The sequence below is a fragment of the Callithrix jacchus genome, chromosome 15, assembly GCF_049354715.1.
Source record: "Callithrix jacchus isolate 240 chromosome 15, calJac240_pri, whole genome shotgun sequence".
Lineage (NCBI taxonomy): Eukaryota > Metazoa > Chordata > Mammalia > Primates > Cebidae > Callithrix > Callithrix jacchus.
This window is the reverse complement of record NC_133516.1, coordinates 34,954,355-34,976,903: the sequence shown is the minus strand read 5'-3', so window position 1 is coordinate 34,976,903 and position 22,549 is coordinate 34,954,355. Positions and strand designations below refer to the sequence as shown.

The following is a 22,549-nucleotide window of genomic DNA, read 5'->3' as shown; positions in this document are numbered from 1 at the left end:
TGAGCTCCATCTCTGGACTCTCTGGGCAGTACCTTCCCACCTCCAGGCCAGTCCCCCACCTGCTGAAGGAGGCATGCGTGAGTGAAGGGAGATGGGGACAGGGAGGCAGAGTTGTAGGTCCCTGGGAGCTGCCATGGTGACCCAAGAAACCAACCTGTTTCCATTCCAGGATTGAGGTAGGGGAGGAGTGTGGGGTTCCCATACACTCAAGAAGCTCCAGAAGCAAAGGCGCGTCCCAGGAGGGCAGGACTGAGCTGGACCTATTCTCAGCCTGCTCTGTGGTGTGAGCCGGGCCCTTCCCTCTCTGGGTGCCCTCCAAGTTTCTGAACCACCATTGAGGGCCCAGGTCATTCCACGCAGGAGGGCCGACCTGCAGGACTCTTCTTGGGAACTCAAACTCCAGCTCAAGGTTGAAATCTCCTTAGTGCCCAGAACTCAGGTTCTGAGAGTAGGGTTTTCAGATGGGGTGAGGTGGGAGCATGGGGAGTCCCAGCACTCACTCTATGTTCAGGCTCTCAGTCTCATTTCCCCTTTGGCCTTCTCTGTGGCCTTCTGTGCCCCCTGCCCCTTAGTCAGCATTCAGGGCAGGGGGAGTGAGCTCTGAGAGATCATAGGTGTCTGTAGGGCCAATGACACGTGGGGTCTCTGGGAAGAACCCACCACTGACCTGGTGAAGCTCTGGACCCTGAGTCTCTGGAAGGACTGAAAGCCTGAGGGAGGCAGGGCAATGGGAGCTTCCCTAGGCGTAGGGTCCCCTGATGCCCCTGTCCCCTACCCTAAAGCAAGCCTGGTGAGCTGAGATGGGGCCTGTAGATGTGGGGAGAGGCTAGAGTGCCTGGAAGCCAGATGGGGGCAGGCCTGGGTGGAAGAGGCTGGGCAGTCTTCTCTCTTGCCACCTCTATGAAGTGTGGCCAGGCCTCAAACACCTACCTAGGACATGGAGCCCCTTGGGCTGGGAATGACCCCCCCACCCCTAGCCAGGGGAGCTGGGGAGTCTGGCTGAGGCTTCAGGGGGATAGAACATCCTGGAATTGGGGCAGGGCCAGTTTGGAGGGGTCTCTGCTGTGGGCATTGGAGGGGCAGAGAACAAGGCAGAGCCTGGCTAGGCCCTGACTCAGCCCATCAACCTTGACCTCTGATCCCTGAACCTCCCTTCCAGGCTCTCTCCCACCTTGTCACTTTGCTGGAGCCGGAGGACCTGCAGTGTGGACATCTCTCTGTGCACACTGCCCATGCCTCAGCTGGGAAGGCCTTCCCAATGGGGAACTGGCCAGTATGACAAAAGGCATGCGCCGGGCCAGCGAGATGGAAGGAGAAGCGGCCCCCACCTGGCTGAGCTTCCTCTCTTCTCCTTCTGCCTCTTCTCCTTCATCCACCTCGGCCACACACTCACTGCTCCTTGCTGGGATAAAATCAGGGCTCCAGAATGAGTGTCAGGGGGGTCTGCCCTCAGGGCCGCTGGGGGAGAGGAGGGGATGGGGAGGGTGGTGGTGGGCAAGAGAGGTCATGCCCTGGGCCCCAGCACATAGAGGGCAGGGACCAGACACCCTCCCTCCCACTTTTGTCCATTATCTTTGGGCAATAAACCAGGCCTCAAACTCACCCCCCCACCTCCTTCTGTCCCCCGCCCCTCTTCCCGCCCAGGACTGGGTGGAGCCAGTGCCTTATAAGTGGTGGCCTGGTGGCAGCCGAGCAAACTACAACCGGCAGCCAGTGGGACCAGAGGGCGGCTCTGCAGGCAGGCGGCAGCGGTGCCCTCAGTTCTCCAGCATGGCCCCCTCGGCCTGGGCCTTCTGCTGGCTGCTGGGGGGTCTCCTGCCCCATGGGGGTAACTCTGGCCCCAGCCTTGGCCTCAGCATGCCCCGCCTGCGGCTCTCCTACGAAGGTACTGGTCTCTGTGCGCCCCGTTTGTGTGTGTGTGCCCTGGGCTCTTTGGCACCTGGCCAGCTGCAGGGGAGGCAGCCTCTCCCTGTGCAGCTTTCAGGGAGTGGGAGAGAGGCAGGTCCTCAGAGACAGGACCGGGGTGGTGGTAGGAGGGACCTGAGGGGGACTGCTGAGAAAGGGACAGATGGATACCCTGAGAGAGCTCAATAAAGATGGGGAGGGGACAGAGGGAGGGATGGGGCAGGGGAGAGGGACGGACAGGGTGGGGCTGCATGATCTGTCTGGGCTCAGCTGGCACTTTTTGCCCAGGGCGGCCAATAGGACGGTGAGTGGGCAGCACCCTATCCCTTGGTCCCAGGGCCACAGAGAAGGGGAGGACCCCCCTTGCGGCTCACTTCCCAGAGTGGGCTTTCCTTTCTGCACCCTAGAAATGCCTCAGATCCCAGGGGGAGTTTCACTCCCCTCTGCCCATCTCAGCCTGGGAGCTCCTGTGTTCCACCCTAGGTGTGTGAGCTGGCTCAGGCCTCTGAGAACGGGCTCAGGGGAAGGCCCCTGAGACAGGCTCTTGGCAGATCCTTCCTGGGGAAACCAGAGAGGTGATCACCTTCCCCTGGGAAGCCCCATCTGAGAGGGAAGATGCCTGGAGAGTCTGAGGGGAATGTGGTCTTGTCCTGGGAGCTGTGGGTTTGGCGAGAGGTCAGATTACTAGAAGCCCCAAATAGGGAAAGTTCCTGAGGTACTGTCAACCAAGGAGAGTTTCCTGGAAGAGGCTGTTGATGAGTTTTGGGGGTGGAATGGGTGTTGGGCAGAGGTGCTTCTGTCAGAAGGGCATAGGACACTTTGGGCCTTCCTGAGGGTGACCAGCGCCCCCTTCCTACCACATCCTACTGCCCCCATTACCTCTAGCTCCCCAGCCAAGCCTGGAGGACCTACCTCAAGATCCTCAACTACTGGGACCAAGGTCCCCAGACAGCTCCTACTCTCACCTCCGGGCCGGGATGGCCAGCATCTATGGGGAGAAATTCCTCTTCGGCCACATCCCTGGACTGGAGGTGGGAGCCCTTCCTGCCATACCTGCCCTCCCCTGCACGCAGGCCGTTGCCAGGGGTCCCCTATGCTGGGAACAGTTTCCCCTGCTGGCCCACCCTCCAGCTGAGTCAGGCCTGCAGACTCCCGCCCTTCCTCTGGGCTCTTCCAGCACTTGGCTCTAGTTTCTGCTGGTTGGCGCCATCTTCCCTGAGTCCCTGGGGACTGGGCAGGGCACAGATGGGATAGTGGGAAGATGTTATCTGCACGATGAAGGGCTAAGGAATGGAGGGAAGAAGGCAGGGGACCTACCCCAGCCTAGGCTGGGCTGGGTGGGAGGCTCCAAGCCTCCTGTCCCACCTGCCTCCAGGAGCCTTCTAGCACCCGTGGATGGAAACATTTTCCAGATGTGAGATGTGAGTGTATGTGGTGGGGGGCAGTGGGGGGGGGGATGCTCAGCGGGGCCCCTGCCTCCCCTCCTTGGCTGAGGAGCTCAGCTGAGCTGTGGCCCTGATCCGCTCCCGGTACTCCCTCCTAGACCTCCTTTCCACCAACCGCTCTGCCGTTTTTCTGGGCCCCCGGGGCTCCGTGAATCTCCAGGCCATGTACCTAGATGAGTACCGGGAACGCCTCTTTCTGGGGGGCCTGGACGCTGTCTACTCTCTGCGGCTGAACCAGGCGTGGCCAGACCCCCGGGAGGTGAGCTGGACTGGCAGGGAAGAGGGTCTGTTTGAGAGCTGGGCACCTCCAAGTGGGAGGCCAGCTGGGGAAACTGAGCCTGTGAGGTCAGGGGAAGACCTGAGGTGAGCCAGGCTGTGTTCCAGGTCCTGTGGCCACCACAGCCAGGACAGAGGGAGGAGTGTGCTCGCAGTGGAAAAGATCCTCTGGTGAGTGCTATCGTGAGGGATGGTCCCCCAACCTGAGGCCCTGACCCGACCTCCAGGACAGTCTGTGGCCACAGCCCTAGGTGCCTCTTCTGGGGGCTTTTGGAGCAGATCCTGAGGGCCTCTGAAGGTCTGCTGAGAATGTCACACCCACCCCCTTCCCCAGAGCTGATTGCCAGACACGGCTGAGCCTTGGGGCCCAAGGAGATGCTGAGCACCCCCCTCACCCCTCAGCCACCCCTCCTTCTCCCCGCAGACAGAGTGCGCCAACTTCGTGCGGGTACTGCAGCCTCACAACCGGACCCACCTGCTGGCCTGTGGCACCGGAGCCTTCCGGCCCGTCTGCACCCTCATCTCAGTGGGTTACCGTGGGGAGGTGAGCCTGGGCCGGGCCCCACAGGGGACTGGGAGGCAGTGACATTTCCTCCCGGCTGCTTGAACGTTCCTATTGAGCCTGGGCAGGGACAGAGAGGGCAGGGGCCTGAAAGGCGCCTTTATGTTGGGGAGCTGACCGCATCAGAGGGGCCCTGGATGAGGACGCCTTCCGCCTGCCCCCGCCCTCCCGCCACATGCACATGAGGGCTGCTGCTTGTGTGTGGGCTGCTGGTGCTTCTCTCCCAGGTGACGCCCCTCCCTCCCTCCCCACAGCATGTGCTCCACCTAGAGCCGGGCAGTGTGGAAAGCGGCCGGGGGCGATGCCCTTACGACCCCAACCATCCCTTCGCCAGCACCTTCGTAGGTGAGTGATGCCCAGGCCAGGGTGGGAACAGGGAGGGTGGGAGCTGGCCTATGTCACTGGGAAGGGGGGGCCCAGCTGCTGGGCCTGGGCCTTGTCCCCAGCTCTGTTCCCTGACCTCCACCCCAGGCAGGGAGCAGTACACGGGTCTCACCGTTGACTTCCTGGGGCAAGAGCCCACGATCTTCCGAAGTGGAGGTCATCGGCCGGCCTTGAGTTCCAACCCTGACCAGAGCCTCTTGCATGGTGAGACCTTCCCTGGAACTGGCAGGGGAGAAGAGGCTACTTTCCCGCTGGGACACCAGCCTCCAGTGGGGGCCCCCTGCCATTTCCCTCGCCACTTGGTTCTGCTCCCATCCTGCCCTGTGCAGCCCCTCCACCAGTGTGACCATGTCACGCTTCCAGATCCCCGGTTTGTGATGGCTGCCCGGATCCCTGAGAACTCCGACCACGACAATGACAAGGTGTACTTCTTCTTCACGGAGACTGTCCCCTCGCTTGATGGTGACTCGAGCCATGTCACTGTCAGCCGCGTGGGCCGTGTCTGCATGGTGAGAGCTGAGAAGGGGTGGTGAGGTTCAAGTCCCCACTGCACCCTCCCATTCCCAGACCTTTCTCCCCCGCACCCCTGGCCAGCAGTAGGGAAACTGAGGCAAGGATGCAAAGCTGACATGCATACCTCTGCCCCAGTGGGTGAGGGTGGCAGAGTGGATGGTGGAACCCATCCTTGTAGGGCCTAAGGCTGACTCTGGCCCCCTATCCCGCAGAATGACGTCGGGGGCCAGCGGGTGCTGGTGAACAGATGGAGCACTTTCCTGAAGGCCAGGCTGGTGTGCTCGGTGCCCGGCCCTGGCAGGGCCGAGACCCACTTTGACCAGCTGGGTGAGGGCATGGCCAAGCGGGCTGGGGGCTTGGGAGTGAGGAGGGCTGAGAGCTGGTGAGTCAGGGCATTGGCAGTGGCCATGACACTTGTGCTCCCTTCTGTACCCCAGAGGACGTGTTCCTCCTGTGGCCCAAGCCTGGGAAGAGCCTCGAGGTGTACGCGCTGTTCAGTACCATCAGGTGGGCACACCCAGCCTTCCTGCACCCGCCACCTCGGCCTTGCTATGGGTCCTGTCTGTCCCTCACTCGGTGACCTGTGACTTCTCTGACTCTCTCTGGCCTTTGCCTTTGCCTTGGTGCCTCTGCTTTTCAGAGTCTCTGCTTGCTGCACACACTGTCACCCTCTGTCCTGCCCGTGGAGCCAGGCTGTCCCCTTCTTGTCCTTGATGGCCACTCTGGCCTGACTATCCTGTGTGCCCGGCAGTGCCGTGTTCCAGGGCTTCGCCGTCTGTGTGTACCACATGGCAGACATCTGGGAGGTCTTCAACGGGCCCTTTGCCCACCAAGATGGACCTCAATACCAGTGGAGGCCCTATGAGGGCAAGGTGCCCTTCCCCCGCCCTGGCGTGGTGAGTAACTGCTGGGGCCAGGCCAGGGAAGCGAGGCCTGAGCAGATGCGGGGAAGGGCCCCTTGGAGCAGCCCCACATCCCCAGGCAGCCCCATGGCAGCAGATGTTGGATGGGCTTGGGTGGGGTGGGGTGGGTGTGGGGGGAGAGGAGAGGCCTCCTGCATTGAGAGAGTGCCCCCTGGTTGGGGTAGAAACAGACTGGCGGTGGGGGGTGTGCGCCCTCTCAGGATGTCTCAGGCACTCCCTTCCCTGCTGCCCACAGTGTCCCAGCAAGATGACCTCGCGGCCAGGACGGTCTTTTGGCAGCACCAGGGACTACCCGGATGAGGTACTGCGGTTCACCCGGGCCCACCCCGTCATGTTCCGGCCTGTGCGGCCTCGGCTCGGCCGCCCTGTTCTCGTGAAGACCCACCTGGCCCAGAAGCTGCGTCAGATTGTGGTGGACCGTGTGGAGGCAGAGGATGGGACCTATGATGTCATCTTCCTGGGGACTGGTAGGACAGCTGAGCAGGGGTGGCCAGACTGGAGGGGTGTGGGGTCCCTGGCTGTCCCCTCCTGTCCTGCTGACCCCTCCACCCTGGCCCCAGACTCAGGCTCCGTGCTCAAAGTCATCGCCCTCCAGGAAGGGGCCTCAGCTAACCCAGAGGAGGTGGTTCTGGAGGAGCTCCAGGTGTTTAAGGTGAGCAAGGGGCTGATGGAAGGGTCCCTCCAAGCCCCATCTCTGGGTCTGAGCCTGGCTACAGGGATACAGGAGCAAGCCTGTCGTTACTGAATTTGCAGCTGGTAGGATGCTAGGGAGGGGTGCAGAAAGAGATGCCCCGCAATCCTGCTGTGGCAGAGGCCTTGTAGCCACTTCTGAATGACTCCAGGCCCAGAGCTGCAGCCTGTGAGCTGAAAGGGCCCCAGGTGCTGGGAGGGCTGGTCAAGGGGAGCAACCTTTTGCAAAACCCTGTTGGGCTCGAGTTGCAAGGAGGAGATGGTTGAGACCAGCAAGGCCCCCCAACGTTCTATTGGCCCCTCAAAAGACTAAGGCAGGGGGTCGTCTGTGTTTGGGGGCCTGCTGTGCCTCCTGGACCTGAGCTGGGTAATTTAGGACAACTGCCTCATTGCTGGGGAACAGGTTGAGGGAGGGACACTCTAGCTCTGTGCTTTTAGCCAAGTCTCCTGCTCGGAGGCCAGCCAGGACCAGGGCCTTTCTTGTAACCTACCGTCTGGGAAAGACTGTGTCGCTTTAGCTGCCAGGGAGTGCATGACCCAGGCTGGGAGCTAGGTGGTTTCCACCCCAAGGCTGGAGGAGACTGAAAGTGGGGTTGCAGGAGAAGGTCTTGGCCCACCCACCCACACTGACACCCTACTCTTTCCCCAGGTGCCAACACCCATCACTGAAATGGAGATCTCTGTCAAAAGGGTAAGAGCAGCTGCCACCCTCCCCTTGTGCCCCTCTTCTGCCCTGCTCCACAGCCTCCTGTAGTCTGGGGAAAGCTGTGCTGATGCAGGCTCGATTAGCTGCTGTAACAGTGGCCAGCGGGCATTGGAGGCACCATGTAAGTGGGGCCACATCCAGATAAGGGGATAGCCACAAAGGCCAATTCCTAAGGGAGGCAAAAGTGTGTTTGAAAACAAAATCCAGCCAGGCACATTGGCTCACGCCTGTAATCCCAGCACTTTGGGAGGCCGAGGCGGGCGGATCATGAGGTCAGGAGATGGAAACCATCCTGGCTAACATGATGAAACCCTGTCTACTAAAAATACAGAAGATTAGCTGGGCATGATGGTGCATGCCTGTAGTCCCAGCTACTCTGAAGGCTGAGGCAGAAGAATGGCTTGAACCCGGGAGGTGGAGGTTGCAGTGAGCTGAGATCATGCCACTGCACTCCAGCCTAGGCCACAGAGTGAGACTCTGTTTCAAAAAAAAAAAAAAGTCAAGAAAACAAAATCCAGAGGTTAAGTCCAACAAGGCCACTTTTCAGAGGCATACTATATTTGCCAAGTGGCAAATCACCCTTCCCCAAATGGATCTGCCCAGTGTATCTTTGTGGAAATCCTAACTTTTGTGTCAGAATTGCTCAAAGCAAGGTGGACCTCTGAGATCAGAGACAAGTCAGGATAAAGACCCCTGGGATAGAGGGCAACGGTCAGCAGCAGGGAGGGCTGGCGAAGCCCCTTAGGGAAAACATCTCAGGTCTTGATTTGCCTTCGTCCTTTCTGTGTCCTGGCACAGAATCTGGTATGCAGCAGGTGGGTAATAAACATATTTTATTTTGTGAATGAAGACTTCCTGCAAGTGGCAGGGGTCTCAGGAAGCCGAGGGGCTGAGAGTCTGGCTACATGTCGGGGAAGCCTGGGCTCATCTCGGTTCAGCTCAGCCTCATCTCACACTCTGATTCTATCCCTCCCCAGCAAATGCTGTATGTGGTCTCTCGGCTGGGTGTGGCCCAGCTGCGGCTGCACCAGTGTGAGACTTACGGCACTGCCTGTGTGGAGTGCTGCCTGGCCCGGGACCCATATTGTGCCTGGGATGGTGCCTCCTGTACCCACTACCGCCCCAACCTTGGCAAGCGCCGATCCCGCCGCCAGGACATCCGACACGGCAACCCTGCCCTGCAGTGCCTGGACCAGAGCCAGGAAGGTGACTGGCGGCAGCGAGGAGGCACAGGCTGGGCTGGAACTCACCCCTGTGGCCCGGGTTCCACTTCTGTGAAGTGTGTTCTCAGACTGGTCTTGTCATGACAGATGGGCCTCAGTTTCCCTATCCATGTAGCTCCTGCTAGTGCGTGGAAGGAAGCGGGGTCTTTGGACACAGTGACCGGTTGGGGGCTCCCTGGATGTCTAAGTTCTTGTCATATAGTGGGGGGGGGGGGGGCCTGAGCTGTGGGGGGCAGGTGGTGGCATGGGGATCTGGATCCCATAGTTCCCAAGCTGAGCCAACCTCTGCCTCTCTCCAGAGGAGACGGTGGGACTTGCGGCAGCCACCACAGTCTACGGCACGGAGCACAACAGCACCTTGCTGGAGTGCTTGCCCAAGTTTCCACAGGCTGCTGTGCGCTGGCTCCTGCAGAGGCCGGGGGAGGAGGGGCCTGATCAGGTGAGTGAAGAGACCCCTGCTTCCAGCCTCCACATGTCCTGAGGTCACCTCCCATCCTGAACCCCAAGACCTGAGCCCTAGGAAGTGTTCCATGGGGAACCAGTCAATATAAACCTAAGAAAAGTGTGTTAGGCTCCCAGAGTGCTAGAAGGGAACGCCCAGGCCAGATGTGGCTGCAACTCCTTGAGTCTGAGAGGTGGGTGATGGAAGAGAGGAAAGGGGGTCTGAGCTGGCCAGTAAGTCTTCCATGTTTACATGTGTGGCTCGTGTTGGAAGGATTCTCTTCTCCAGGGGTTCTTGGTTCTCTTCTGTTCCAGGCAGGGGAGAGGGCGGTGCCCCTGGGCCGAGGACTAGGCTTCAGAATCTTGCTACACACACACAACAGAAGAGAACCTTCAGGGTCCCTAACCACTGGCCCTTGCCCTCCACTCTTAAAACCTGGCCCCAGGCTTCCTCCCTGGAGTCCAGCTGTTTGCTCAGGCCCTCTCCTCCCCCATCTGGAAAGGCCTGTCAACCCCATGGATGGTTTAAGTCTGGGGCCTGAGGATGGCATTGGCTGGGCAGGGAAGGGGAGGGGCAGGAGTGGGTTGATTACAGGAGGGGCTCTACCTCCAGCCTGGGAACTGGGGGAGGCCAGCCTTGGGCCAGCTGCTGGGCTGGGCACGGAGAAGATTCCCTAGGGGAGGAGGGGAGCAGCAAGATGGTGTTTCACAACACTAGCTGACGGCCCAAGCAATGCAGCCTCAGCACACAGATGTGCAGACTAAAGCCCACACAGGGTCCAGGCCAGAGGCAGGCTGCGATCAGAGCGGCACTTCTGCTTCCCATGCTGTGATGGGTGCTCAGCCCACCTTGGACTGGGGCTGTCAGCTCACACTGTTGGGGGAGTGAGCAGCACAGACCAGGACAGGAAGGCTGTGTGTGTGTGTGTGTGTGTGTGTGTGTGTGGTGTGTGTGGGGGTTTGTGTGGTGTGTGTGGTGTATGTGTGGTGTGTGTGGGGGTTTGTGTGGTGTGTGTGTGGTATGTGTGTGGTGTGTGTGTGTGGTGTGTGTAGTGTGGTGGGTGTGTGTGGTATGTGTGTGTGGTGTGTGTGTGTGGTGTGTGTGGTGTGGTATGTGTGTGTGATTGTGTGTGGTGTGTGTGGTGTGTGTGGGGGTGTGTGGTGTGTGGGGGGATGTGTGGTGTGTGATGTGTGTGGTGTGTGTGTGGTGCGTGTGTGTGGTGGTGTGTGTGGTGTGTGGGGGTGTGTGTGGTGTGGTATGTGTGTGGTGTGGGGGGGTGTGTGGTGTGGTGTGGGGGTGTGTGTGGTGTGTGATGTGTGTGGTGTGTGTGTGGTGCATGTGTATGGTGGTGTGTGTGGTGTGTGTGGGAGGTGTGTGGTGTGGTATGTGTGGTATGGGTGTGTGGTGTGTGTCTAGTGGGTGTGTGTGGTGTGTGTGTGGTGCGGTGTGTGGTGTGTATGTGTGGGTGTGGTGTGTGTGTGGGTGTGGGTGTGTATGTGGGGGGTGTGGGTGTGTATGTGGGGTGTGTGTGTGGTGTGTGTGTGTGGTGTGGTGTGTGTGTGTGTGCATGCGTGTGCAGCATAGGGAGGTTCTAAAGCTTAGTCCTGGGCCTGGGGGCACAGCCCTTCCCTTGAGAAAAGTCTAGATGAGAAGGTACCTCCAGAAGGGCTAAGGGGCTAAAACATCTTAGCTCTCTGTTCCTTGGGAATGTGTGCCATGGGCCTCCGAGGCCAAGAACGGTGTCCTCTGACTAGGGGAGAAACTGGCCAGTCAAATCCTTGAGAAGGCCCCTTCCTGGGCTATGGGAAGGTGAGGCCCCGCCTTGTGGTCTAGAGGAGGCCCGGAATGCCAAGCTGCTGGTTCCTTCCTGGGAAGGGGGAGAACAGGGCAAGAAGTGCCCAAGCACTGGGTCTGAAGGATGGCAGAAAAGCTGGGGCAGAGGAGCTGATGGTACATTCCCATCACACCCCACTCATGCCCTCCCGCCCCTGGCAGGTAAAGACAGATGAGCGAGTCTTGCACACGGAGCGGGGGCTGCTGTTCCGCAGGCTCAGCCGTTTCGATGTGGGCATCTACACCTGCACCAGTCTGGAGCATGGCTTCTCCCAGACTGTGGTCCGCCTGGCTCTGGTGGTGATTGTAGCCTCACAGCTAGACAGCCTGTTTCCTCCGGAGCCAAGGCCAGAAGAGCTCCCAGCCCGTGGAGGCCTGGCCTCCGCCCCACCCAAGACCTGGTACAAGGACATCCTGCAGCTCACCAGCTTCACCAGCCTGCCCCAGGTGGATGAGTACTGTGGGCGTGTGTGGTGCAGGGGCACTGCGGAATGCTCGGGGTCCTTCCGGAGCCGGAGCCAGGGCAAGCAGGCCAAGGGCAAGAGCTGGGCAAGGCTGGAGCTGGGCAAGAGGGTGAAGAGCCGGGTGCAGGCTGAGCACAATCGAACGCCCCGGGAGGTGGAGGCCACATAGAAGAGGGCAGAGGACGGGTGGTCAGGATGGACTGGGGGCCCCTAGCAGCCCCCAGGATCTCCCATCCACCCAGCTAGGGCAGAGGGGGTCAGGACGTCTGTTTGCCTCTTAGAGATGGGTGTCTCTGCCCCCACAGTGCTACTGGGTCACCTACAGAAAAGACTAGGGCCTGATGGAGGGGCCGAGGCCGGGTTGCTGTCCCTCCCTGTGCTCTCAGGCCCGGCAGGAGCCGGCACCCTCTGGCCGCTGGCAACCCCAAGGGATCTGTCATTTGTTCTCAGAGATGGCCTGACTTCCGAAGCACATTTCTGGGTGTGCCCAGAGTCAAGAAGGTTGGGTGGTTCTTTCCCAGCCTACAGAACAATGGCTATTCTGAGTGACCCTCAGAGTGGGTGTGTGGGTGGGTCTAGTGGGTGTCCCAGCAGGGGGCCCTCAGGGAACCAGAGGAGGGTGGAAGTGGCCTCTAAGCCACTAGCACCCCTTAAGAAGAGCCTACTTGACCGACTTGGGGAGGGAACAGGGGGGTGCTGGGAAGGCAGAGCAGCAATGTACCTCCCCTCCTATGGTGCTGTGATATCTTGGTGGCTCCCTGCCATTGCCCACCGCCTCTTCTCTGTCTGAGAATCATGGAGAGGCATAGAGAATCTAGAGGTATAGACTGCTAGAGCCTCTGGGATCTGGGGTGGTCAGGGCTCATGCCTCACTTTGTAAACCAGGTGGGGGATCTCACAGCCTGACTTCCCTTCCCCAGGCCAGGATTGCCCGGACGCGTGCCCCTCCTGTGAGAACCCCCTCCCCACTGTCAGGCCGTCCATGCCCATGATCGGGGAGGGGTGGATTCTGGGGGATTGCTGTCCCTCCTGTCTGTGGACGAGAGGGAGGGCGGGGGAGCTGGGGAAGTGTGTGGGCGGGAGGAGTAATCTGTTTTTCCCGGGGTGATACAAGTGCACCCCCAGCCCTGGAGCCTGCGAATGTGGAGGCTCTGTGAGCCCTACAGTCCTCAGAATCAGGGCCAGGGATGCAGACCACAGAGAGAGGCTGTGGGGATGGGGAAAGGGCAGGAGACCCTTAGGATGGGCTGTGGGACCCAGGCAGGAACAGGTGTCCACAAGGACTCAGTTAGCTCAGAGGCCACCAGGAAGACCCGGCATTTCTCTGGACATTCATGCCCACTCATGGGCATAGACAGCCTGATAGTGGGGAGGGGGTCCTCTCCAGAGGGGCTGGCATCCCAGCAGGGGAAGGCCTGGGGAAGGGAAGTCAGGCTGTGAGATCCCCCACCTGGTTTACAAAGTGAGGCGTGAGCCCTGACCACCCCAGATCCTGGAGGCTCTAGCAGTCTATGCCTCCTCCGAGCTAACCAGGAAGACCTGGAATCTCTGTTTTGTGCTAAATGGATTTAGGAAGACGGTTTTTCTTTTAAGGGGGAATGAAGGTAGAGGAAAAAAGCAAAGAAGCGTTAAGTCCTGCTGATTCCTGGGGGTGAGCTCGGATGGCAAGGACGCATTTTGCCTGGGCGTGCAGGGGAGGTGTTTTTGCCATAAGCAGTTTCTCGGGCTGGGAGCACAGAGGGGAGGAGGAGGACTCAATGAAAAGTTGTTCCCAGCCTGCACGGGAACACACTCATGACGCACAAAACTGACTGGAAGGAGATGAGAACACTGGGTTTGAGAATCCCTCCATTAAAACAACCAAGACAAAGAAAGGAGCGGAAAAATAAAAGATGAAAAGTAAGACAGGCTTCCTGCGCCACTGAAACTCAAACCCAAACTGCCTTGGGTTTTATCTTCCCCCTACCCCTGGCACCTCCAGAGAAGTGAAACCTGAAATAGCCCCCACTTCTCCCCTTTGACTGGTAGTAAGTGAACCAGAAGCACTGGGATTAACCTAACATCCTGAGAAGCCTTCCTGCCTGCGGTGCTGTCTGCTGGGCGGTCAGCTGGTTAAGGCAGAGGAGGAGAGGAGGAAATGATAGAGGCTGAAGAACAGAAGGCAGGGGAGACAGATGGGGATTAAAGAGGGAAGGAGAGAACGCGGAGCTCCAGGAAAGGGTGTCAGAGCTGCAGCCAGCTCTGCCCTCTACCCTAGGGAGGCCAGAAAGAATCAGCCAGCCCTCCGGGGCCTTTAGGCTGGACCCCGGCTTGGCAGGCTCCAGGCAGGGTTCTCTGAGAAGTTACCCCAGAAAATGAAGGGAAGAGGAGCACAAGATCCTCAATAGCTAACACCTGCACTTGGAAAAAGTGAACAGCTTCTGCCAACCCACCCCACCTATGGTACTGAACGCTACTAACTCCTGGAAACGCCTGTATGTGCGAACTGTTTTTGTATTTGTATGTTGAGATGGGCCTTGCGGTTCCTCTGTCCTCAGAGCACATTTCTTGTGATTACTACTGTTATTTTTATTATCATGACTGACCCCGAGCTCTGGTTGAGAAAAACTAAATTTATAAGGAAAGGGATGAAGTTAAAATTTGCATCACATAATTGTATCATTACTGTGTGTCTGTGTATTTCTGTACTAAATGGACTGATGCCGCACATGTGAGCTGAAAATGAAGAGCCTTCCCATCCATTCCGTGAGAAGGAAGGTCACCCCAAGTGACCTTTGTTGCATGAGTTCCCAAACAGGTTATGGAGCTGGAAAGGGACTTGGAGAAAGAGACTGGGTGGTGCTTTCTAGAAAGGAGGAAGATGGGTATCACGGGAAGGAAGGCATTAGAGGGTTTTGTCTACAAAGCTGAGATTGCTCATTTCATGAGAAACATCCTGGCCTGTGGGCTTGTAACTTGGGACTTCAGGAGGATCTCGAACCAAAAGGAAAAATAAAATTCACTGGCAAAGGGCAGCTGGGCACGTAGGCAGCTCTGCTCCTTTTTCACAGCAACACTTGACATTTGTCACAGTGATACTTGGCATGGTTCCTCCTTCATCCAAGCCACATACCAGCGGATATTAAGTCCTCATGGCTGGGGGACTGGGGCGTGCTCTGGGGGCCATGGTTTCTGGAAAGGAGGGGAGGCCCGAAACATCTGACCATTGGGCACACTGCAGGAGGTCCCTCTGAACATGGCTCCCACTCCCCAGTGACATCAAGACCCCAGCCCAAAGAGCAGACTCTACTGGTGCTGGAGGAAGATAGGAGGGACATAACCCCACCTTCCCAGGAGATTTCCCTGGGCCTCTTGCTTGGATTGGCCCCTCAGTCAGGGCTGTAGAGTGGGGGTCTTAACAGGTCAGTCATAAGTCTCATCTTGTAGCTGGAGTCCTGGTGCTGGACCTATCCTTTTGTTTCTTCCCCTCCGTGATCACTTAGGCCTGACAGAACCTGAAACCCTGTCATCCCACCCCAGGAAGCATCATCGTCTCTGACTGAGAAGCGTCACCAGGGCACCCACCTGGCACAGAGTGCTGGGCTGGGAGGGGTGTGTGATGGCGGCCTCCAGAGTCCCCCTCTTCTCTCATGCCCTACTCTCCCCAGGGTGGCCTGGAAGACTTCTCTGGACCAGACTTCTCCCTGGTCCACGCCACCTCCCCTCCCACCTCAAGCCCTATTTCCTGCCTCAGCGATTTTACCCTCTCTCTGTCTTCCGTCACAGCTCTTTCCTCTATGTCTCATGCTTCCTCTGCTCTTTGGGCCTCTGTTCCATGACTTCCCAAACAGGTTTAGAGCTGGAAAGGGGCTCAGAGAATGAGACCGGCCCAGTGGTTCCAAGATATAACTATAATCGCGTGGGACCCTCCACGATCTTGTGGTCCCTGTGTTCTGCACCTTTGGCCCTGACAGAGCTGGGATGCTGCCTGCTGGCTTGCCCTGTGAAGGTCCTGAGAAGCCCGTGATGATCTCGTGCTAATGTGTATGCCTACTATGTGCTATGTGCTTTTCCAAAACATTTGGTTCTCTTTTTTCCCATGGAGAAGCAAACATCTCATGTTTCTAACATTTGAAAAACACACTTTGGGAAAAAAACACATTTGGGGAAATGCTGATTAGGCTAATCCCTCCCTTAACATGTGAGGCTGATTAATTATTCATTGCCTTCCCAGCCTGTAGGCTCTGGAAGCCTCCGCCTCCTTATAGAATAGCCACATCTTGCTTTCCTGTGACCCTCGCCAGAGTAGACTCTGCCACCCTGGGACAGGGCTGCCAAGTGGCCAGTCTGCTGCCCCTTGGGCCTAGACTGTGCTCTGTCTCTGGCTCTTGTCCCCCCATGCCCAGCCTACTTCTGGCCCCTCCTGTGTCTGGCATGGTCCTCTGTAGAGGGCTAGCATTCACCCCGGTCTGTGGCTGTCCTGCCATTCAACAGACTCATTTCTAAGAAGGTGGGGGGCAGGGAGGAGTTGGAATAAGAGAGGAAAACAGCAGTTTCTGCTTTCTCAAATCACTCTTGGGCTTCTCTTTCATTGGCTAAGTTCAGGGTCAGGCCCTAGACAGCCCTAGAATCCCCTGCTTGGAGGAGTGGGCAGGTAGTGGCCTCCAGGAACCTGGTGTGCCTCCTGCCAGGCTGTCTTTTTGTGGGCTGGCAGGGGGTCCAGCTGCAGCTCCAGCCAGGTGGGCCCCAGAAAATTGGCTCGTGTGCTTCTGGAAATCCAGCAAACAGAGGCATCTCTGGCCAATCACATCTTAGAGCTAGGAAGTAGCTGCTCAGAAATAGCCCAGTTTCTATCCCACTTAAGGTCCCATCCTAGCCTCACCTAAGTCTTGGATTGCAGAGGGTTCTACAAGAAAGTTCAATACACATCAAGAACAAATCCCCAGGGTCTTCTAAATTCTAAACTCGGAGAGAAGGACAGTGGGTAGGGCTAGGTTCAGACACAATATCTGATAAGGTTGCAAGGCACAGTGGCTCACGCCTGTAATCCAAACACTTTGGGAGGCTGAGGTGGGTGGATCACCTGAGGTCAGGAGTTCGAGACAAGCCTGGCCAACATGGTGAAACCCGGTATCTACTAAAAATACAAAAATTAGCTGGTGGCACACACCTGTAATCCCAGCTACTTGGGAGACTGAGCCACGAGAATCACTTGAACCCAGGAGGCAGAGGTTGTAGTGAGCCAAGATTGCACCACTGCAGTCCAGCCTGGGCAACACAGCAAGACTAACTCCAAAAAAAATCTGATAAGGGTGCCTGGGAATTGTTGGGCCCCACCTTGGCTCTCCTTCAGTACTCAGCCATCCCTTGGGTGCACAAGAGACAAGGCGAGGCAGCTATGACCCTGTGCCCATTCCCACTGCCCAGCCCCTGGCCACCTTTACTCTGGGTACCACTACTGGGCCCTCTCCCTTAGAGGCTGCATTCTAATGAAGCCTTTCACTTTCCTTGCTGGATTTCCATTAAGGAAACTCCTGGTTCCTCATGAAGCCTTTTAAAAAATCACTCTTCACTGAGGACAGGGCTGCTGCAAAGTCTCCAGGGAGGCCATGTAGGGGATGTGGGGCTGTCCTTGGGCCCGGCCTCCCATAGCTAGCCAATAGCCTGCATGCAGGGACTCGGCTGATGGGAGGACTCAGCTGATCAGTCTTGACCTCTTTACCCCAGAGAGGATAATGACCAGAGTACCCCCTAATCCATCCAACAGGGCCTGTTTCACTGCTGTGAGGGATGACCAGGGCAAGGGGACAGTTGTGGGCTGATAGGATTCCAAAGTGACTCAACAAAGGTCTGGAACAGAGTCCAGGTGTCCACCACCAAATGGAGGGGACTGGACTAGGGACACAGGAAGCCCAGATTGATGGAAGGTGAGGCGGTCTCTGCTCTCACAGATGAAGGCATAGGGAATGATGTGCCACACCGGCCGTTTGCTCTATGGACATGATCTCATGTGTACCGCCCCCACTCCTGCCCCCAGCTGATAAGAATCTGGTGCTGTTTCCTGTAGTCCAAGGGTCTCAGACAATGGTGTGAACCGCTGGCCCTACTGGAAAGCACATTGTTCAGGGTAGAAAAAACAACACACCAGCACAAAGCCAGGGCAGGACCTGTCTAAATGTAAGGGGCTGTTTACAAACCCATGATTTCCAAGGGGAGGAACACAATGGAGAATTGTTTTGGTGAGGTTGGTGTCTCCTCCAGTATGCTCCTGGGGGCTGGAGATGGCTTTGATGGTTCAAACAGGTCTCAGATGCTCTGAAAAGGATGGACACTAATAGCGTGGGTCCCTTCCTGTTTATCAAGTGTGTGCAGGGAAGGGTCAAGAAGCCAGTTTACACCAAAACAAGGAGAAGGGGCCCTTGGCCTTTCCCTGTCCATCTGAACCTCATACTGTCACATTGCTCAGGGATCCCAGGGTTAGGGCAGGTTTGCTAGGGAGAAGTGAGGGCAAGGGTTTTTTGTTTTGTGAATAAGTCAGTTCTTCAGTTTGTGGCTTCAAATTGCCATATCATTTTTTGTAAAAATGTAACGGGGGCTGTGCAGACACCTAAAAGAAAAGTTTGTGATTTTTGGCTGGGCGTGGTGGCTCACGCCTGTAATCCCAGCACTTTGGGAGGCCGAGGTGGGCGGATCACGAGGTCAAGATATCGAGACCATCCTGGTCAACATGGTGAAACCCTGTCTCTACTAAAAATACAAAAAATTAGCTGGGCATGGTGGTGCATGCCTGTAATCCCAGCTACTCAGTAGGCTGAGGTAGGAGAATTGCCTGAACCCAGGAGGCGGAGGTTGTTGTGAGCCGAGATCGCGCCATTGCACTCAAACTCTAAAAAAGAAGAAAAGTTTGTGATTTTTGTAATTTAGTGTTTGGTTAAGTCCTTGGAAGCATAATAGCTTTAAGATGGGGGGTGGTGATGAAGGCTTGGTCCAGTGTAAGGGGTGGTCCCAGAAGACTTGGATGGAAAGGGATATGTGCAGGTTACGTTTTATTTTGACAGTAGTCGGGCACTGCCTGGATCTCACAAGTGATGGGTTGGTGTAACTGGTTGTTCCTGGTTGTTGGTGAAGGCTGTGATGTAGGGCTGGGGAGAAGACAGGCAAATGAATGGGGAGGGTTGGCAAGGCGTTTTGCTTTAAGCAGCTGAGAGATCCTGGGCCAGGGGGTGATATTGTGAGATTGTTAAAAGTTGCATTTGCCTTATAGAGTGATTAGTGATGGCCTGGATACCGTTTTTTTTTTGAGATGGAGTTTCGCTCTTGTTACCCAGGCTGGAGTGCAATGGCGCGATCTCGGCTCACCGCAACCTCTGCCTCCCGGGTTCAGGCAATTCTCCTGCCTCAACCTCCCGAGTAGCTGGGACTATGGCATCTGCCAACATACCCAGCTAATTTTTTTATTTTTGGTAGAGATAGGGTTTCACTGTGTTGGCCAGGATGGTCTTGATCTCTTGACCTTGTGATCTGCCTGTCTCAGCCTCCCAAAGTGCTGGGGTTACAGGTGTGAGCCACTGTGCCCGGCTATGGATATGGTTTTGTAGGAATTGAGAGACTAATTGGAAAATGCAAGGTCCAAATTAAAGAAGAAGGAAGATGGGTATTAGGGGAGTGAGTATTCGAAAGAGCCATGACTTCCAGTTAGAAAATGGCCAGGTGGGGTCAGCATACTTACTTGCCTGATTAGCAAATTTCTGGACCTTGTCTTTGAGCCTTTTGATATTATTATAAACTAGGCCTGACTGGTTTAAGTAAAAACAGCATTCCTTATTTAGAAATCTGCAGAGTCCTCCCTTTTCTGCGCTAAGTCGAGGCCACAACGGTTCTGGAGGACGACTGCAGCTAAAGAGTCAATCTGAGCCTGAAGGACAGACAAAGTATTATGCTGTAATGCTGGCAGAGAAGTCAGTAGCCAGACTGTGGAATGTTGTGAGAGGTGGTGACCCCCACTGTGCCAGTTCCAAGGCCCACAGTGGAGGCTGCAAGCCCTATTCCCATGAGTAATGGAATTAGCTGGATGACTCTTTTTTGACGAGTAGGGGGACAGGCAGTTGTTTACTACCATGTGGCAGATTGAATTTTAGGAATAAGGAAGACTAAGGCACAGGTTCCTGTCCAGTTAGCGGGTAGACACATATAAGTGGAAGAGCCACATAAAAAGAAGATGCCTGGGGCGAGGCAGAGTTGAAAGTGTAGGATGAAAAGGTGGGAGGAATCCTTGAAAGGGGAGTCAGATACTCAAACTCCTAAAGATCCAGCAAGAACGGCAGCAGTTAGGGTTTGAAAGAGAGACTGATGAGTTAACTGTGTGATGGGGGCGGTTTGATTTTCATAATGTATGAGGGAGCTCGTAGTATCAACAAATAGTCTGTCACTATCATTTGTAGGGCTGGGTATTAGTAAGCATGAAGAAGGGCTAGGAGGAGAGTTTGAGGAACAGGGAGAGGGTGGCCAAGGATGGCGTGAGAGACACGGAAAGTGCCGACCTAGACAATAATGACTGTTACTATTTTGAGGTTATTAGTAGTGACAGCCAGTTGTCCGTGAGGCAAAGTGAGTATGCTCCTAAAGGCATATTAACATGTGTGTCAGGGCTTTGGAGATGAAGAGTAAGGGGTATTTAAACCTTTCTTTCCTGCCTCTGAACACTCATGGCCCATTCATTTATACTTTCAATTTGCCAGACTTCATCCATGAGGGTTTATTCCAATGTTGCTTCCATCCCTCCATTCCCCCTTCCACACTCACAATCCTTGTGCAACATTCCTTTTCTCTCAAGTCAACCAGACCACATGTTTCACCGCATAGCTATCCTTCATGTCCTCACTTTTAAAGGAGCACTTAGAAGGTGGACGATTACCCAAGGGAATTCCAGTGGTTTGTTGATGGTAAATGCATAGAGGAGCAGGAGTGGGGATGGTTGTTTGTGTCGTAAGGGGTCCTAACATGGGCGGAGTAGAGTTAATATGAGGTGAGACTTGCTGTAAATAGTTGAGAAGTATAGCAGCTTGTTGGTATGAAATGTCTGGGGAAGTTTTGCTAAACTTATCTAAGAAATAGAGAAGCTCTATTGGAGGGTAGAGATGGGGACTGTTAAAAGAGGTGCAGAGGTGGAGGGAGATGGAAGAGGTTGCCCAGCCGGCTGGCAGGGCAGGAATAGCAGTGTAAGAGGAGGAGGAAAGGGAGATGCAGAGCCAGCAATTTTTTGCCAGCAGTGGGTTGGAATTAGTGAGGCAGCTGGGTGCCTCTCATTGAGTAATTGGGAGACATTTTTGGGGGGTTAAGAGGGCTGCTTTGGGTCTGGAGAGAGGATTGTCTGAGGATTTGACCTGTGAGGGGGAAGCGTCAATAGTATCTTTCAAACTCATGTCTAACCACAACAGGAACATGCTTCGTAAATAAACTCAAATAGATGCGTTTAGAACAAGTGAGAAGCAGTAAGTCTCATGCAATCTCAAAACAGAAGCAAGATTTCCATAAGCCATTCCCAGCCTTCCAGGTGTGATTTCTATAAGCCATTCCCAGCCTTCCTCGTCTGAGGGTTTATAATCATCTTCATCAACATACTAACAGTGCCATCTGGTGTTTGGCAGCAAAACACAGGCTTATGAATACAGGGTATGGAGCATCCATCGATTTTGTAGACATTAAACTGCCTCTGAACATGGGGTCCTGACCAGATATCATGAGGGGAAGAAAGGTTAATAAGACAGACAGGTCCCTGCTAGTAAGGAGTTCCCGACCTAGCAGGAAAGACAGACCCACAACTGTAGGACAGACGGAGAATGACATGGGCTATAACGGGGGTACAAACAGAGGCAGTAAGAGTTCCTAGGGCTGAAGAAGTAGCCCTTATGTTGTGTTTAACAGGCTGAGGATGGATGCCCAGCATTCTGAGGTATTCAGGACAGAATGCCTGTGGGTGGGGTGTCCTGGGAGATGCAGCTGTGGAAGGCCCTATTTGTAAGAAGGTCTTGAATGCCAATCTCAGCAGGGCCATCCTGAGCAAAGAGTTAGCAGATGTGTTATGGTAATTGGCAGAAGGGAAAAGGGTGGATGTGTCAGAGAAGCAAGTGGATACAGAAAACCATGCAGATAGAAGGCTTTTGCTGCCGTCCTATGAGGCACAGATGTCTGAGCTGAGCACTGACAATGGGAAAGAGAAGAAGGCAAACATTTGAAAAACAGTCAAACTGATAAGAAAGAGGCTGGCTGAGCAGAGAGGGAAGCCAAATGAAATTCTGAGGTTTCTGTTCCTGTAAAGTTAAGGACTAGAAGAAGAGGAGCAGGTGCTTTGGGAAATTTTTATTTAACATCTATTTCTACTCTCCCCAAGCAAGATCATAGGGTACTGCCTGGCTCTGTGGTAACTAGTATTTCTATCATCATATTAATATAAACATTGAAAGTTAATTTAACAAAAATCGTGATGCAATTATCTGAGGTGACTGAAAATGGGAAGATTCTGTATTTTAAGTTAAATTTTTTTGAGACAGAGTCTTGCTTTGTCAACCAGGCTGGAGTGCAGTGGCACCATCTCAGCTTACTGCAACCTCTGCCTCCTGGGCTCAAGTGATTCTCCTGCCTCAGCCTCCTGAGTAGCTGGGATAATAGGTGCCCACCACCGTGCTGGGCTAATTTTTGTGTTTTTAGTAGAGATGGGTTTTGCCATGTTGGCCAGGCTGGACTTGAACTCCTAACCTTAAGTGATCTGCCGGCCTCGGCCCCTCAGAGGGCTGGGATTACAGGCATGAGCCACCATGCCTGGCCAAAAACAGGAAGATTCTAAAGTTGCTAAATCTTTTTGTAACATAATAGAAAGTCAATAATGTCTAAGATTAGTAAATTAAGAAACAGCTTTAAAAAAATGGAAAGTAGTTGCCTTCAGAGAGTAGGAACGAAAGCAGGGAAGGGTAAGTCAAAACTGTTTTTCATTATAATCCTTTTAGTACTATTAGACTTTTAAAAGTCTATGTTACTTTGCCTGTATACTTTGATAATAAAAAGACACAGATAGTCTCCATCTGATTTCAAGCAGATTTGCTCAAATCTGAAGGCACTCATTGCATATACACCTTGGATGTAAGTCTTCATGGTCTGCAATGTTTGGAATGAGAATATTGTCTTCCACCATTAGTGGCAATGATTCA

The 22,549-nt window shown here is 55.2% G+C and overlaps 1 protein-coding gene across 3 annotated transcripts; it reads left to right on the top strand.

Annotated features, from left to right (window-relative positions):
- The first annotated feature begins 1,694 nt into the window (after positions 1-1,694).
- On the top strand, positions 1,695-12,186 carry SEMA3G (semaphorin 3G). Of its 3 annotated transcripts, none has more exons than XM_002758417.6 (16): positions 1,695-1,885; positions 3,449-3,609; positions 3,735-3,797; positions 4,051-4,170; positions 4,443-4,533; positions 4,660-4,776; positions 4,936-5,081; positions 5,298-5,412; positions 5,523-5,592; positions 5,837-5,981; positions 6,244-6,475; positions 6,569-6,660; positions 7,348-7,389; positions 8,382-8,610; positions 8,927-9,066; positions 11,065-12,186. In XM_002758417.6, the coding sequence occupies exons 1-16, from the start codon at positions 1,771-1,773 to the stop codon at positions 11,533-11,535; spliced, it is 2,349 nt and encodes a 782-aa protein (XP_002758463.3). In that variant the 5' UTR covers positions 1,695-1,770; the 3' UTR covers positions 11,536-12,186. The 3 variants fall into 3 exon arrangements, with proteins under 3 accessions (XP_002758463.3, XP_078207245.1, XP_035131622.1); XM_078351119.1 differs by having other exon boundaries at positions 2,791-3,609; XM_035275731.3 differs by lacking the exon at positions 3,735-3,797.
- Positions 12,187-22,549: the final 10,363 nt, after the last annotated feature.